This window comes from Tachypleus tridentatus, chromosome 4 (assembly GCF_004210375.1).
Source record: "Tachypleus tridentatus isolate NWPU-2018 chromosome 4, ASM421037v1, whole genome shotgun sequence".
In the NCBI taxonomy this organism is placed as follows: Eukaryota; Metazoa; Arthropoda; class Merostomata; order Xiphosura; family Limulidae; genus Tachypleus; species Tachypleus tridentatus.
The window spans coordinates 54,128,680-54,142,706 of NC_134828.1; the positions used below are offsets into that span (position 1 = coordinate 54,128,680).

The 14,027-nt window shown below is 28.9% G+C and overlaps 1 protein-coding gene across 4 annotated transcripts in view; it reads right to left on the minus strand.

Annotated features, from left to right (window-relative positions):
* Positions 1–223: 223 nt before the first annotated feature.
* emei (transmembrane protein 161-like emei) overlaps positions 224–14,027 on the minus strand; it is a 45,465-nt gene continuing 31,661 nt past the window's right edge. For 2 of the 4 annotated variants that reach the window (XM_076498600.1, XM_076498601.1), the window contains 5 exons: positions 13,282–13,425; positions 10,512–10,625; positions 8,847–9,021; positions 7,151–7,247; positions 224–1,869 (listed from right to left, as the gene is read on the minus strand). In XM_076498600.1, the coding sequence (XP_076354715.1) occupies positions 1,589–1,869; positions 7,151–7,247; positions 8,847–9,021; positions 10,512–10,625; positions 13,282–13,425 (811 nt within the window). In that variant the 3' untranslated portion in view covers positions 224–1,588. Of the gene's footprint in view, positions 1,870–4,152; positions 4,258–6,378; positions 6,526–7,150; positions 7,248–8,846; positions 9,022–10,511; positions 10,626–13,281; positions 13,426–14,027 lie in introns of those variants that run through there. The other 2 variants (XM_076498603.1, XM_076498602.1) reach the window with 2 other exon arrangements.

Here is a 14,027-nt window from a genome sequence, read left to right on the forward strand (position 1 = left end):
CAAAAAACTTGTTACTCTTAATTTTGTTTTCTCTTGAAATATTTTCGGGGACCTACATCTGGTAATATATGTACCATATTTATTGAAACTCTTCCTTGTGCATTTTCATTGTGCAACCGGAAACACAAACAAGTAAACTTTCTTGTCTCATACTAATCTTCCTCCGTCTCTTATTAATTTTACGTAATCTCGAACTTTATAAAAACTCAAATAAATAACAAAATGACTGGTTCATAACTTTATTTCTTCGTGATTAATTCAATATGCATATGGAACAATATTTTCACATTAACATGTCGCTATACTGTTACTTGAATAACTTTAACACCAACACTCCTAAATAAATCTTTTGTCAAATACTAAAACTAATTGAAGCAAGCAAACAAGCACATTCAAACAATCCCGTTTTAAAATGTATTCATTTTAAATAAAATAAATATCCTGTATTATATATATAAAGTCACACAGTTCTTATTAGAAACTGGTTCATCAAGTTTACTCGAAGGTACTCTTTTCTGTTCCGCTTGGAAAAGTTTATAAATTATTTAATGAAGCTTTTCTATTGTTTTCGTAAACCCACCCTACCTAATGCAGTAAATTCTATTTTACTTATGTTAGTGAGAAGTGTGACGTAGTTTCAACTTCGAAATACAACAATAATCAATTCTCAGATATAACGGCTTTCAGGGGCCGGACTTAAAAAAAACAACCTTTATGGCCAGTACAACGAAACTACCATGATTTTCTTGTCGCACATGTAATTGCTAATGCAATTAAGTAGATAGAAGCTCTGAAGTCACATGAGACCAAATAATTTAAATATGTAATAGAGTATTTGGCACACAACAGTGAAATTCTTTATCTAATAAGATTAACAAAGCTTGGTGGGCAATATCTAGGCTTCAAAACATTATCCTTTAGTCCTTAAAATAATACATGCTTATATCATAAATTTAGTAATGGACAGAATTAAAGGAAATAGGGTTCTACAACACTTCAACTTTTTCTTATTCACTCAAACTGAAAACTATCTACAAAAATAATCTTCAACATATTTGTTTTAATATTTGTGAATGTGTACAATTTGTATCTTTATGTTCACAATTATTATAACTGGAAGAAATATTTACATTAATTCTTTCTGACCTGAAACACAGTAGCAACGAAACAGCATAAACTACAAATATTAAACTATAATGATTTTTTATTTAATCTACAACAGTTTATCAACCAGAAATTAAACTGCTTCATCTATGAATATAAATATTGCATTATGAAAAATACTCTAATCACAATGCCATGTGGAAATGTTATATTATGCATGAATTTTATTCTCTATGTAACAAGTCATGTACTTTTCTATTACAAAATCTATTTACTATTTTACAAATATATTATATTGAGGATCACTAACCACAAAGGAATAAAAACAGTATACCTGAAAACGTTTTCTCTCCCTCTTGACAAATAGAGTTAAAAAAAAAAGTAGATCAGAATGAATAAACCTGAAAAAATACTGATATTTAAACTGAGCAACACATGTGAGAGGTCATGCACTGTTGTGATGTAACATTAAAACAATGTCTACTTAGTTCAAAAAATATGAATGATATATTAAACCTATAACACTTGTAGTGAACCAAACAGTGCATAACCACCATGTCATGAATCCAAACACTCCTCTGTACAACACAGGTGTAAATATTTGTTTGAGACTCGTCATTGCCAATGAGATCTGCTGACTAGTTCCTAATATTGAATCATTATCTGTATGTGACAGTCTTTCAGTGGCTTGTTTGACTGATGGTTTGGAAGAACGGCCTTCTCCTTCAAGAACTAGGGAGAAGTAACTGCTCCACTGGTATTCTCCTGCATAATTAAGTACATTATAGTCCTTGAACAAATACATTAAAGAGGCTTCAAATAGGTAGATTCTGCCAGAATATAAAGTGTGTGCACAACATCACAATTTTAAATGTTACACAGGGTTAGATTTAAATGTATGCATAATAACTAATTTTAAAAGTGTACAATTAAGTTTCTAATATGCACAAAATAGCTGGGTATAGAAACATCTAGAGTTTAATTTCTAATATGCACCCAGTAGCCAATTTGTGAACCAGTACAGAGCAGCTGAATATTAAGTGTGACAATAACTGGGTTTAATGCTTGAAGTGTATACACATTAGATGGACTGGATGTCAAACATGACCATCATATTTTAACTAGATATACACAAGAACAGCTACTTGAACATTTCAGCATGAATGTGATAATACACTATAGCATGTGCAATAATGTGTATGCTCAAGCATTTTTAATGATGCATTATTTATATAGGATTTATTCAAATTAAGAAAAAAAAATCCAAATATAGCCTATCATTTATGAAGAAAAGTCCCTACACATTCTATTACTTGAAATTTCATGATTGTTTCAAAACTTTCCATGACCATACACCTAGGATTTACAAAGCATAGGACAAACATGCACACAAATAATCATTATCTTAGCATTTTTCATGATCACTTAAAATCACTTCTATATTCTTTGAATGAGGATTTAAATTGTGAAGTATTTTTCCAAAAGATGAATTATGCATGTGTAAAAAAAGTCATTGTGTTTCAGAAGGAATTTTCTTGTGAATGTGGATTTAAATTGTGTTTTTCCAACAGATAAAATATGCATGTGTCTAAAAAGTTTACATGCTAACACACAAGTACATCATAGAGAAAATCTTAAAACTGCATTCTGTACATATTTTTAGTTGCAAGCTCGTGCTAATAACTTAATTCATTAAAAAAACTTTTTTATGGTAATCATCAATGTGATATACACTAAAATGACAGCAGAGAAGTGGGACAACCTGCAACCAATTTGACAAATGAGGGAATATTAGGATAAGACTATTTCTGTAAGATTTAGAGGTAATAGAACTAAGCTCAACTGCAAAAAATTAATATTGACAATATTAAGCAAAACTATGACTATTTCATTTTAATTACAAACTGGAAGACATCTGTAAAAAAAAAGTTTTTCTCTGAACATTTACAATTTTGTTAAGTTTCAAGCAAAGTAGTGTTCTTTCTATACATAACTAATTTTGTTTGTAATTAGTACAGAAGTATAATTTTAGTTTGTCATACTACTGTCAACTATATTTTTAACAATTTAATTTAGATGTTAACTAAGGGTGTATGACACATTATGATCTTAGATGGGTAAATCAGTATAACTCTGGGTAAACAGTCAATTTATCATTTAGTAAAGTTCCATTCTTTTAGTGAAGTATTTGGATCAGTGTTAGATATTCAACTATTTGAACAATTAGTAATGAAAGTGTTTATTTTTAGTTACATTAGTGAGTAAACTTCTACTGAAAACTAAAAAGTTATTTGTGAACTCTGGCCTACAAGTACAACTGTATACAAATCAAGGTGGCCTTTAGAAATGTGAAGGAAGAAATAAAATAATTTGAGCCCAAACCTGAGGTTTCAGCTATTTTGAATAAAGCACATGGTTGGCATAGCTAGTACTGGTATACAACGTTTACAAAACTTTTTACACAGTTATATGTCAGTTACATAAAGATAGACAGCATGTATAAACATTTGGTTTTCAGTTAGTTTTTATACTATAGCTAGAAAATAAACAGCAAATATTTTATTGCTTCAAAATGTTCTTACTTTTATTTGAATAAATGACACTTTAATAAATTGAGCAAGCAGAAAAGGCCTAGATATTTTAATTTTGAAATTCAAGTACTTTCTAGAACCTGTGCAAACCTTGACTAATACATTTTCTTATGTTTTCTTCAGTTTATTTATTATTTACTGATACAACGGGAAATCATTATTGTTATTTACTGTATGGATTTGAACTTGTACATTGCTAATGTTGATAACTTTGAGTATTAAGCAATATTATCTACCTTGCTTATTTATATGTTAATTTTTAACATATCTCAAAATTATTTTAACATAACTTTTCAATCCTTCATGATCAATAAACAATATTTTATCTGAAGATTAATAACTAAAACGTTTATTAGAGTTCACTCTGATTATATTCTAAAAACACTGGCTATCAGCCATATAATCAATAAAGTGTTTAAAAATAGGACTGAAAACACAAGCACACAACATCACACATACTACTAATACACATGTATACTCAAGAATAGTTTTAGGCATACTCTTTATTGCACTACATGTATCATATAGGTAGATGTGCCAACTCATACAAGATTTCAGATATCTATTGAGAAAAATATTACAAGTTAAAAACAAATCTGGATTAATAAGAATTGAGTAAAATACACAGTACAATAACAAAGTAAGGAAAACCAATCGAAATGGTACTTTTTACTTTTTCTTAGATGAAAATACACAAACAATGATAAAATTGAAATATACAAAGGAAGCTAATAAATAATACCAACATAAATATGAAGACAGTTTGTGTTATGAAATATATCTTAACAGAAAATACACTGGCATGATGTTACTTCAAACTGATGTTGGGTAAAAAACCATACTAATATGTTATTAAGATAAAATACAGTATCTGTTCATTTGTGCATCATACAAGTTGAATCTAGTTCAGAGTATAACATGCTTATTATAAACAAGAGCTTTAATAATGCTGTTAAACCTATTATCATCACATGGACCCCATAAACTTATTAAATGCCTTTTTCTAACCTATTTAAGTACCAAACTGTTCATAGTCTTTGACTTTGTTTGTTACAGGGCTCATAATAATGTGTCATATGAAAAAAATTTAGCATCAATAATATAATTAACATTTTTATTTATTAATGTGGTTTCCAACATAATTTATGTGGAAGTAATTTCACCTCATGTTTAGGTCAGTTCTTTAAAACAATTGTTATTGTTAAAAACACAAACTTGTATGATATAATCTAACATGTGGATCCCACTGGACTGAATGGTATGAGAAAGTGGGTAATATGAGGTTTGAACATTGTCATTTCTCACGAAAAAGAAATAAAACATTTTCAGCAATACAGGGTGTCCATACTGAAATGAAACAACTTTGAAGCCTTGTATATATTTATTGAATAATGCACACAGAGAAATATTCACAAAGGTCACAGTCATTATGCCCGAGTTTCATTTGGTACACGGGTACATATCATTTAGATACGTTAGAGTAGACATTCAACATGTGCATCATTCACAGCAGAGTAAGTTGCAACAGTACTCGATTTCCCTTCACATGTTTTCTTATATCTCTGGGATTACAGACGCCACTGCCACTGACATGCTCTTGCAGCTAAACAATGTCCTGCACCTTTGTGGAGTGCATTTTGAACTTCACATAACCCCACATTGCCTTTTCTTGTGGGGTCTTCATAATTTAATCCAAAACACAAAATGAACTTTACGTACAGAAACTTAGATATATGGTGTGGTAATTGTACAAGTTACCATTCTCAAATTTATTCAATAAACAGTTACAAGCCTTTAAAGTTGTTTGAATTCAATGCAGATACCCTGTATATTAAATGTTTTGATCACAAAATGTCTTGTAATTATTATGGTAATAACTACTTTAAATTAAATGCATCAACATACAGTTTTTATTACTTTAGTGAAATGTGTCTGTTTTATGTATAATCTTGATTCTCTCATTTTCTTAATACATGATGCAAACTCATATCCTGTTCACATGTTTAATGTGATTGCAACATCATTTGCATAGTGAGAAAACTAAGTGACAATATGTGGTACCAAGGTTTATTGTTAATATCAACAAATGTCCCAAACAAACTAAACTGTTATTTTATTATTTGATAAGAAATAAAAAGGCTCTTTATTGTTTATTTCCACACATCTGCTTTAAATTTTCTCTTGAATTCAAAACTTTCTTGAGCACTGCTATCAATGGGACATATACTGTCTATAATCATTTACAGTGTCTGCTTTCAATTTTTATATTCCAAAATATGAAACTGAATAGTACTTTGTACACTACGTAACTCTAACTTTAGTGTTTTCTTATAGATAGAACTACATGTAAAGACAAATCAATACTGTACAGCTAATCTATAATGACTTATTTGGATAAATTTATTTATTTTTACTAAATTAATTTATCTTGTTCTTAACCATGGTATATCTTCATGTTTCCATCACTGTCAGGTATACCATTCAGATAACACCTCTACAGAGGTGTAAATTCTTATAATTTATAGTTTACTCTTAACGTTTCCCATTCACTTATTGTTTCAAATAATTTTGTATAATATATATAACTGCTTTTAGTGCTACTATGATGGTTACCTACCACATTTTTCAACATTTAATCATATCAAATGCTATCTTTTAAGCTCTTCTCTCACCATACATTTCACAAACACAAATACAATGTTTTACCGCTGCAAGCACATAAATTTACTCATAGGTGTTCCTATTCTGCATGACTTCAGTAGCACTTAACCATATGTTGTTTCCATTGGGATTGTGTGGTTTTACTAATTCTTAAACTTGTGTGAGGAAACTGAAAGTAGAGTTACCAACAGTTTTTGTGATACAATTCACCAGTTGTGGCTTATTTAACTGTGTTTATAAAATTGTTGAGTAACATTAATGTGCTATGTGAACTAAAATTCTGAATAGATTGTTTTTCCCATTTTGATAGCAGTTAAGAAAAAACAATCGCCACTCCACAGACAAATATAAAAGAAAGGTTTTATTTAAATCAATGTTTCAACCTTTGCAGTTTCTTCAGGGTTAATAGACATATAAACATTGGTTTATATAAAAATATATTATTTTACATTTATCTGGAGTGTAAAGGTCGTTTTTTTCTTACCTTTTATTAAAATGTGTAAATCCCTCAAGTATGCACTACAAATTTTAAAAGATTGTTTTACAACGTAACCTATTGCATCTTATGTATTAATAAATAGATGAATCAAATTTGTTAATAAAAAATTATCAGCTAGATTAAATATTCAATTATAGCCTGAAGCAAATAATTTTTACAGAATTTTTGGCTCATCAAACTCCTCTTTCTTCCATTGCTTATAGTAATATACCAAATAAGAAATTGGTGACTTTAATAAGAACTGTAATTCTTTACCACTTATTTACAAGACATTGTTCTATTAACATCTACTTACCTAATGTTTTAAGAAGAAAGGTGGTAAAAAGACACAGCAACAGTGGTGCTAGATACTGCAGTGTCACAACACACAGGTAGTAGAATATCCTTGCCACCTACATGAAAATGAAGTTATTTAAAAGTGACTACTTACACTTTCTAACATAAAATTTCAGTGTTTTTTATTGCATTACTTAGGTTTATTAATACACAAAATTAATTACTTTAAACCATCTGTTTTTGCAAGTTTGAGAGAATAGACAAATCCAGATGTGTTAAGATTTACTCACAAGTTCCTGCTCTAGTCCTACTAATACAAGGTTTACGTATTCTGCAAATGTATCTGCATTTTTCCACTGAATAGTTATAAAACAATGGTATCTAATTATTCAGTTAAAATTTTATGTAGGCAATTACATAATTCTGTACAATTTTATAAATGTCATTGATGAAGCAGGAAACTGACTTGAATATATTAATGGAAATGTTTGCATAATGAATGTAGCATTATAATCTTATATGAACCCGAGTTTACATAAAAAAGTTTGATTATTCATAGTATCTGTAATATTCCCCCCTCTTTTAATCTGAGTATTTCAACCCTATTTTGACAGGAGGTGATTACTCAATGTGTTCTTTTTTACACTAGAAATACTTAACCAAATTATGTGAAACTGAGAATGAACTTACTGATATGTTGCCATACAAGAATATTTCTATAGCTTTTCAAACAAAATTTAATACAGAATATGTGCAGTAAGAAACAAAGAGAATATTTAAAGAAACTATAAAAAGACACTGTGCTAATAAAGTCAAGAATAGAGAAGGAAAATTATGTGAGAAATGAAACATTGATGATCATTTTATCCTGGGATGATAGTTCTTTAGGAAAGATAAACTTGTGGTTTGGGATGGGTATCAAATTTTAAAATAAATGTAAAAAAAAGGGTGTTGTTTATAGCAAGACTCTTCGAGCTGTGCAAAAACCTAAGCTTGAACATTGTTTTCATTTGTTCTTTGTAAACTACATCAAATAAATGTTAAATAACAATATATATATCCTTTCATATTTTTCAGCCAAACTTGATATATAATTAGAATTATTCTTTTTCATTAAATTACGAAATTTTTGATATGCTGGTATGCACTCAACACATGAAAAATGATTGTCAGTTAATATAACATTAGTGCATTTTGCATGCTTTCAGATAGTTTGTATTAACAACTAATATTCATAATTATTACTTAACTAGTTTGTAAATATTTCTACCCATATAATCACATTGATATATGTGATTACTGATATCACATATATCTCATATCACAGATATCACATATATATATTTGAGTGATATCTCAAATACTGAGTAACAGGAGAAATGTTTTATGAAACATATTTTGGCCATAAGGACTCTAAGCTAATATTTCATGATCACTTACAACAGTTTTCAGAATTATTTGAGGTTTTACAATCATGGTTAAGATGTTTATAACATAATTTAAGTCTGCATCTCTGAAAAACAATTTTAGGCTATTAAATTATTTTGAATTTGATTCCTTTATAACTAAATCAAAGCTGTCAGTTTATTTTTAATGTAATGTCTAAATAAAAAATACAAAATGCTTACAATAAAATAAAGAATCTTAAAAACTTTAATCTATTATAGATTTTATAAACCCAGTTACACAAAAAAAACGCAAAGCAGAAAACAAACCATTCTTTGTAAATCAATATTGCTGATACGCCCAGCCTCCTTTCGCAACTTTTCCAGTTTCTGTGGAGCTAGGTTTAGGTAAGACTGGAGATAACGAGGCATGAGAATAAATCGAAAGATTACCACCACCACAATAACAACAATACGAGTTGTTTCAAACATTGATGGAGTCATTCTGTAAATTAAGAAAATATCAAATCTAAATACTGCATAAAAATCCTTTTGAAAGATTCTTTATAAAATATTTAATACAATTCTTAGAACAAGTTTCTGTATCCCAATAATATTAGATAATATCCACTATAAAGTTTATAATTATACTAAAGTTAAGCTTCAGGCTAAGTATTTAAACTCTAGCTTTAGCTATGTTAAAAACTATGATAAGCAAAAAAGTTTGTAATAATAAAACTTCGAACAGAGAAAAAATATTCATGTAATAAATACAACATAGATAACTATATTTTCAAGGGATGACAGTTTTTTTAGTAAATATAAATTTATACTTTGAAATGTGTAGAAAAGGTCTAAAATATTGCATTGTTACAGCATAACTCAGTTGCAGAAAAATGAATGTTCTTTTTATTTTTCTTTGTGAATCACACCAAATATTACAATATGATATTAGTAGTTAGTCAGAAGCTGTTAAAGTAGAATTAGAGCAATTATTTTTACTTAAATTTTGAAATATAATAAAGTATGACCTGAAAGGTTAAACTGTTATTCATGCAACAAACATTACTCTAAAATTCAAAGTTTAATTTGGTTTCCAATGTTTAAGTAATAACAGTTACTTTTAATTTCCATTTTAGTATAGCATGGGTTACTTCTAATGAATATTATTAACTAAAGACTTTGGTTTTGTTATTGTAAGTTATTAACTTTAAATAACAATCCAAAAGGATTTCATTCCATAAGCTCAAAAACTAAGTTTGAACAGTCATAATCTTCACCGTTATACAAACTAAAATAAAGTTGGATATTTAACAACCTGCAAAAATATACTTAGGCAACACTTATTATTTCATATATTCTAGTCAAAAAGTTATCCTAAAATATTTTCTAATATTTTATGCACACAAAATGCTTAGTTACACTTGGCACAAGTTATTGCACTTTTTTTGTAAACCTTAAAAATAAAATTAACATTGTTTTTAGAGTTACTGAAATGAAAAACATGCAAGATTGATTTTTCGAAATTTTATTCTACGTGCACTCCTTAGGACATTTTTATCCCTAACATACATGCTGGACAGACAGAATTTTAGCCTTTTTCACCTTTTTTTTTTATGGTAATTAATCTAGGTTCAATACAGGAGATATTTAACAAATTCACATAAAGTCTTCTGTACATATGATTTTTAAGTAGTGGAGAAATTATTACAGAATTCACCCATATTTAACCCTTAAACAGCAGGAATTTTGTAGGTAACAACATCAATTTATTATAGCTGCCATTTAAGGATTAAACAGAAAATTATGAAAATAATATTTATGGGTATTTCTCACTGAAAAATATTACATAGTTATTCTGTGTTTTAGAGTTTCATACCCTACACCATAAAACTTCGTGTAACCTAATTAAACAACTTAATAAAAACATTTCTTCTCAGCTTTTAAAGAAATATAAATTAAAATTGAAAAAATGTTGTAAATTCAAAAACATACATTGTTTCTTTCATTCCTGGCCATGTCTTCTGTGTGAGATAGTCCCGACTTATGGGTTTCACCCACAACAAAGTGACTAACATAGGTGAAAGAAAACTTAGGTGAAGAATCAATCTGTAAATCAATGGTAGGGTAAAATTACACTAGCTCTTTAAAAAGTACAGTAAAACAAGAAATTTAGCTTCAAACAGTACAACTAACTCTTTGATATTATATATAAAACAGGGATTGTCCATATGTTTGGTGTCACAAGCTGTTGTATGGAACTGGCTGAACTAATTTCAATGAAACTTGAAAAAGCAACTCAGGTGAACTTTCAATGATTGAATTTAAGTTAGACATGTAACACAGATTAATGGTTCAAAATAGTATCAACTTAAGTACCTGAAATTGACAAAAAAAACGTTTTATTCCATCCACAGAACATAACTTTGGATAAATGATTTGTATGCACCAGTTATTTTACTTCCTTCTCCTCTATCCATTTCAGGCAGGTTTAACATAGACTATTTCTGTGTACAAAGTTGTTTTGTATGTTATATATCCTGCAAGGGCAATGAATGGTTCCAAGGATATGGACCATTTGGGCAGAACAAATTCTACCACAGAACTGTGTGTGTGTAGAAAGTATTGGTAGAAATAATATCAAATCCAATTAACAAAAATAGCATTAACTCAACATTTTTAAAACAGACTGAAACAATGACATAAGGGAGTTGAAACATGATGGAAGTAGAAAGACCACATATTGCTATACTTGCATTGATAGTGTTTCTATATCTACCTACATATAGTGTTAGTAAATAAGAAAAATTTGATCAAGAACTCATTTTAGAGTTTACTACCAAGACTTACATAAACCTTTCTGATGTTCCTCAGTCAACTTGTAAGGATATCATGTAACAAATTATTTGTTCTATCAGCATCAGAAGGCATGAATAACTTCTGACATACACCATGAAAATATTGCATCATGTACAAAATGTACAGCTCATAACAGAAAAGACACACAGAAGTGCATATATTGCTGATGAACAATAGCACTGTTGCTCACAGACCAAAGGTAAACCCAAAAGGAGAGGCTGTAGTAATTGGATCAGTAAGGTTTTAAATGATATCAAAGTTAGCTCAACAGAGACTTTCATAAACAGATACTAAGTGATACATGTAAGTGACAAAGAATGTGATAATGAAAAGTGAGCATACGAATAAAATTGAAACATGAAACAAATCAGAAAAATTGGCAAGATAAAAAACAAACAAACATGTAAGTTGGTTAGATGTCCTGAGCACTATAATAATGTGAATATTTTTTACTGATGAAAGATTTATTGTAGACCTCATCAAAGCTTGAAAATCAGAAATTACATAGACATAGAAAGAAGCAGGATAACAGGTTAAAATGACAAAGTATCAAGTACCATCTCATTATCTTCCCAGTAACTTATTTAAAATAAAAGGTTATTTTTCAAATATTATTTAATATTAGCATAAGTGTTTTTAAACACTATTTGTTATTGACTTAAAGGGATGCTTTTCAAAACACAATTATTAGTTTAACACAAGTTTTTAACCTGTATTTCCCATAATGCAGCCAAAGTACTAACTTTCATTTTACATCATATACACACATATTCACATTGAACAAATATGAAATGAATAATTGCACTCAAAACCAACACTGGAGAATTCTAAAACAATGCATGTGGTATAGTGTCAACCATGCAGTTGTACTCAGCTGTAGATCATAAATAATTATGTTCATGATGATAGTTGGTTAATTTTGTTCACTGTGCCTTGTGTGTGTTATCACTTGCATCTAATGGTATGAAAGACTATTGTGCATCACTCTTTACAACACACTTTGAATGATCACAAGCACTATTGAAAGCACTGTTCATTGCAGTTTTTGAATAGTCAGAACTGTTAAAATCTATGTTTTTATATGTGACACAGCTCGCATCCATTTTCATGCATGATCACCATGCACTGATATCTGCAAGATACACTGAATTATTGAAAGCAACATCAGATGTAATGCTAATTGTAGTTTTTGCCTGGAAATGTTATGTGACTCACTTTACCTCCTTTTGTGGTAATTGTCTCAACATTTAAGTGGTGATATAAAAGTGGGGTATATTTTGGAAATGTAGAATTCTGTGTATATGCAAGGTTTGGTTTAAGCTTTTGTAAATACCACTTGTTAATAGATTAAGATTTTTTAAAAACATTCATTATTGTTTTACATGTTTCTAAATGCCACTTGTTACTGCTTAAGGGATATTCTTCAAATAACCTTTAATACTGGTTTCATCAGACTATAGAATAAAACTACAATACAAACATAATTAGTTAGTTCTATTCAATATTAACTTTCAGTGCTGTTACTTTAAATTGTCATTGTGGGCAAAATAGACCAGTAAAAGTTTGAAAGAATGTTATTTTTTCTAATGAACCAAATAACAAAAATCCTTACTTCTGTGTTGTAGAGCTGTCTGATAAACTGCTTACAAATATATATTTGGTCACTACAACTAAATAATAATTCAGCAAATTTCTGTAAGAGTACAGCCTAATATCATATTTGAATAAAGTTTTCAAAATAAATATAATTTTAATTATTTCTGTTCAAGTTTACTTTTTTACCTATGTTTGAAGGAAATTTTCAATCTAATGATATACATGTGCTCTGTTGTTGTATTGTAAACAATTCTAAAATATTCTCTTTAATACTTGCAAAGTTTCATCCATAAATTAGTAAAGTGCTTACTTTTGTACTGGACTCCCATCACAGTAGGTTAAAGAATCCTGATGCATTCTTGCAAAGCGAAACCCAGGAAACGTGAAGAAGGCACCTATAAATCCACACCAAACTGCTAACATAAGTTTAAACATCAGCTGAGAAGTAGGCCCACTGAAATATGGTGAAAATAGATCAAAATATAGATACTTACAGATACAAATGATTAAATAAATCAACAATTGTATGAAGAGTTATATACAGTTTCTAAAGTAAAAGTCACTGCTTTTATCATAGATCAAATGTTTAAGATGTAAAGGCACTTGGTTATAATAAAAACAAGCAGTTTCCTTAGAGTATGATCAGTGAAAGATAAGCTGCATTTTTTATTACTAAACTTACTTAATCTTATTACTTCTGTATAATGTTTGCATCAATTTTTATTCAACATTACATTTCTTACCAGCATTATAACAAGAGAAACATATTTTCCAGTGATGTTTTCTACAGGATATGAAACAATATTTTAATATCTAAAATAATCACTTTTTAATAAAGCTGTTAATTTTAAGCAAAGCATATTATTTATCACATAGTGCATTACCAATATATTATACAATAGTAGGCATATAAAATTTTTATTTAAATATCTGAGCCTAAGCTATAAAGGAATTGTGAATTCTTAACTGATTATGTTACTAATTTGACAGTTACACTTTCAAAATGTTTTCTCAAAGACTAGCTTTATATTCTAGCCCGAAACTGAGAAGCCTTCA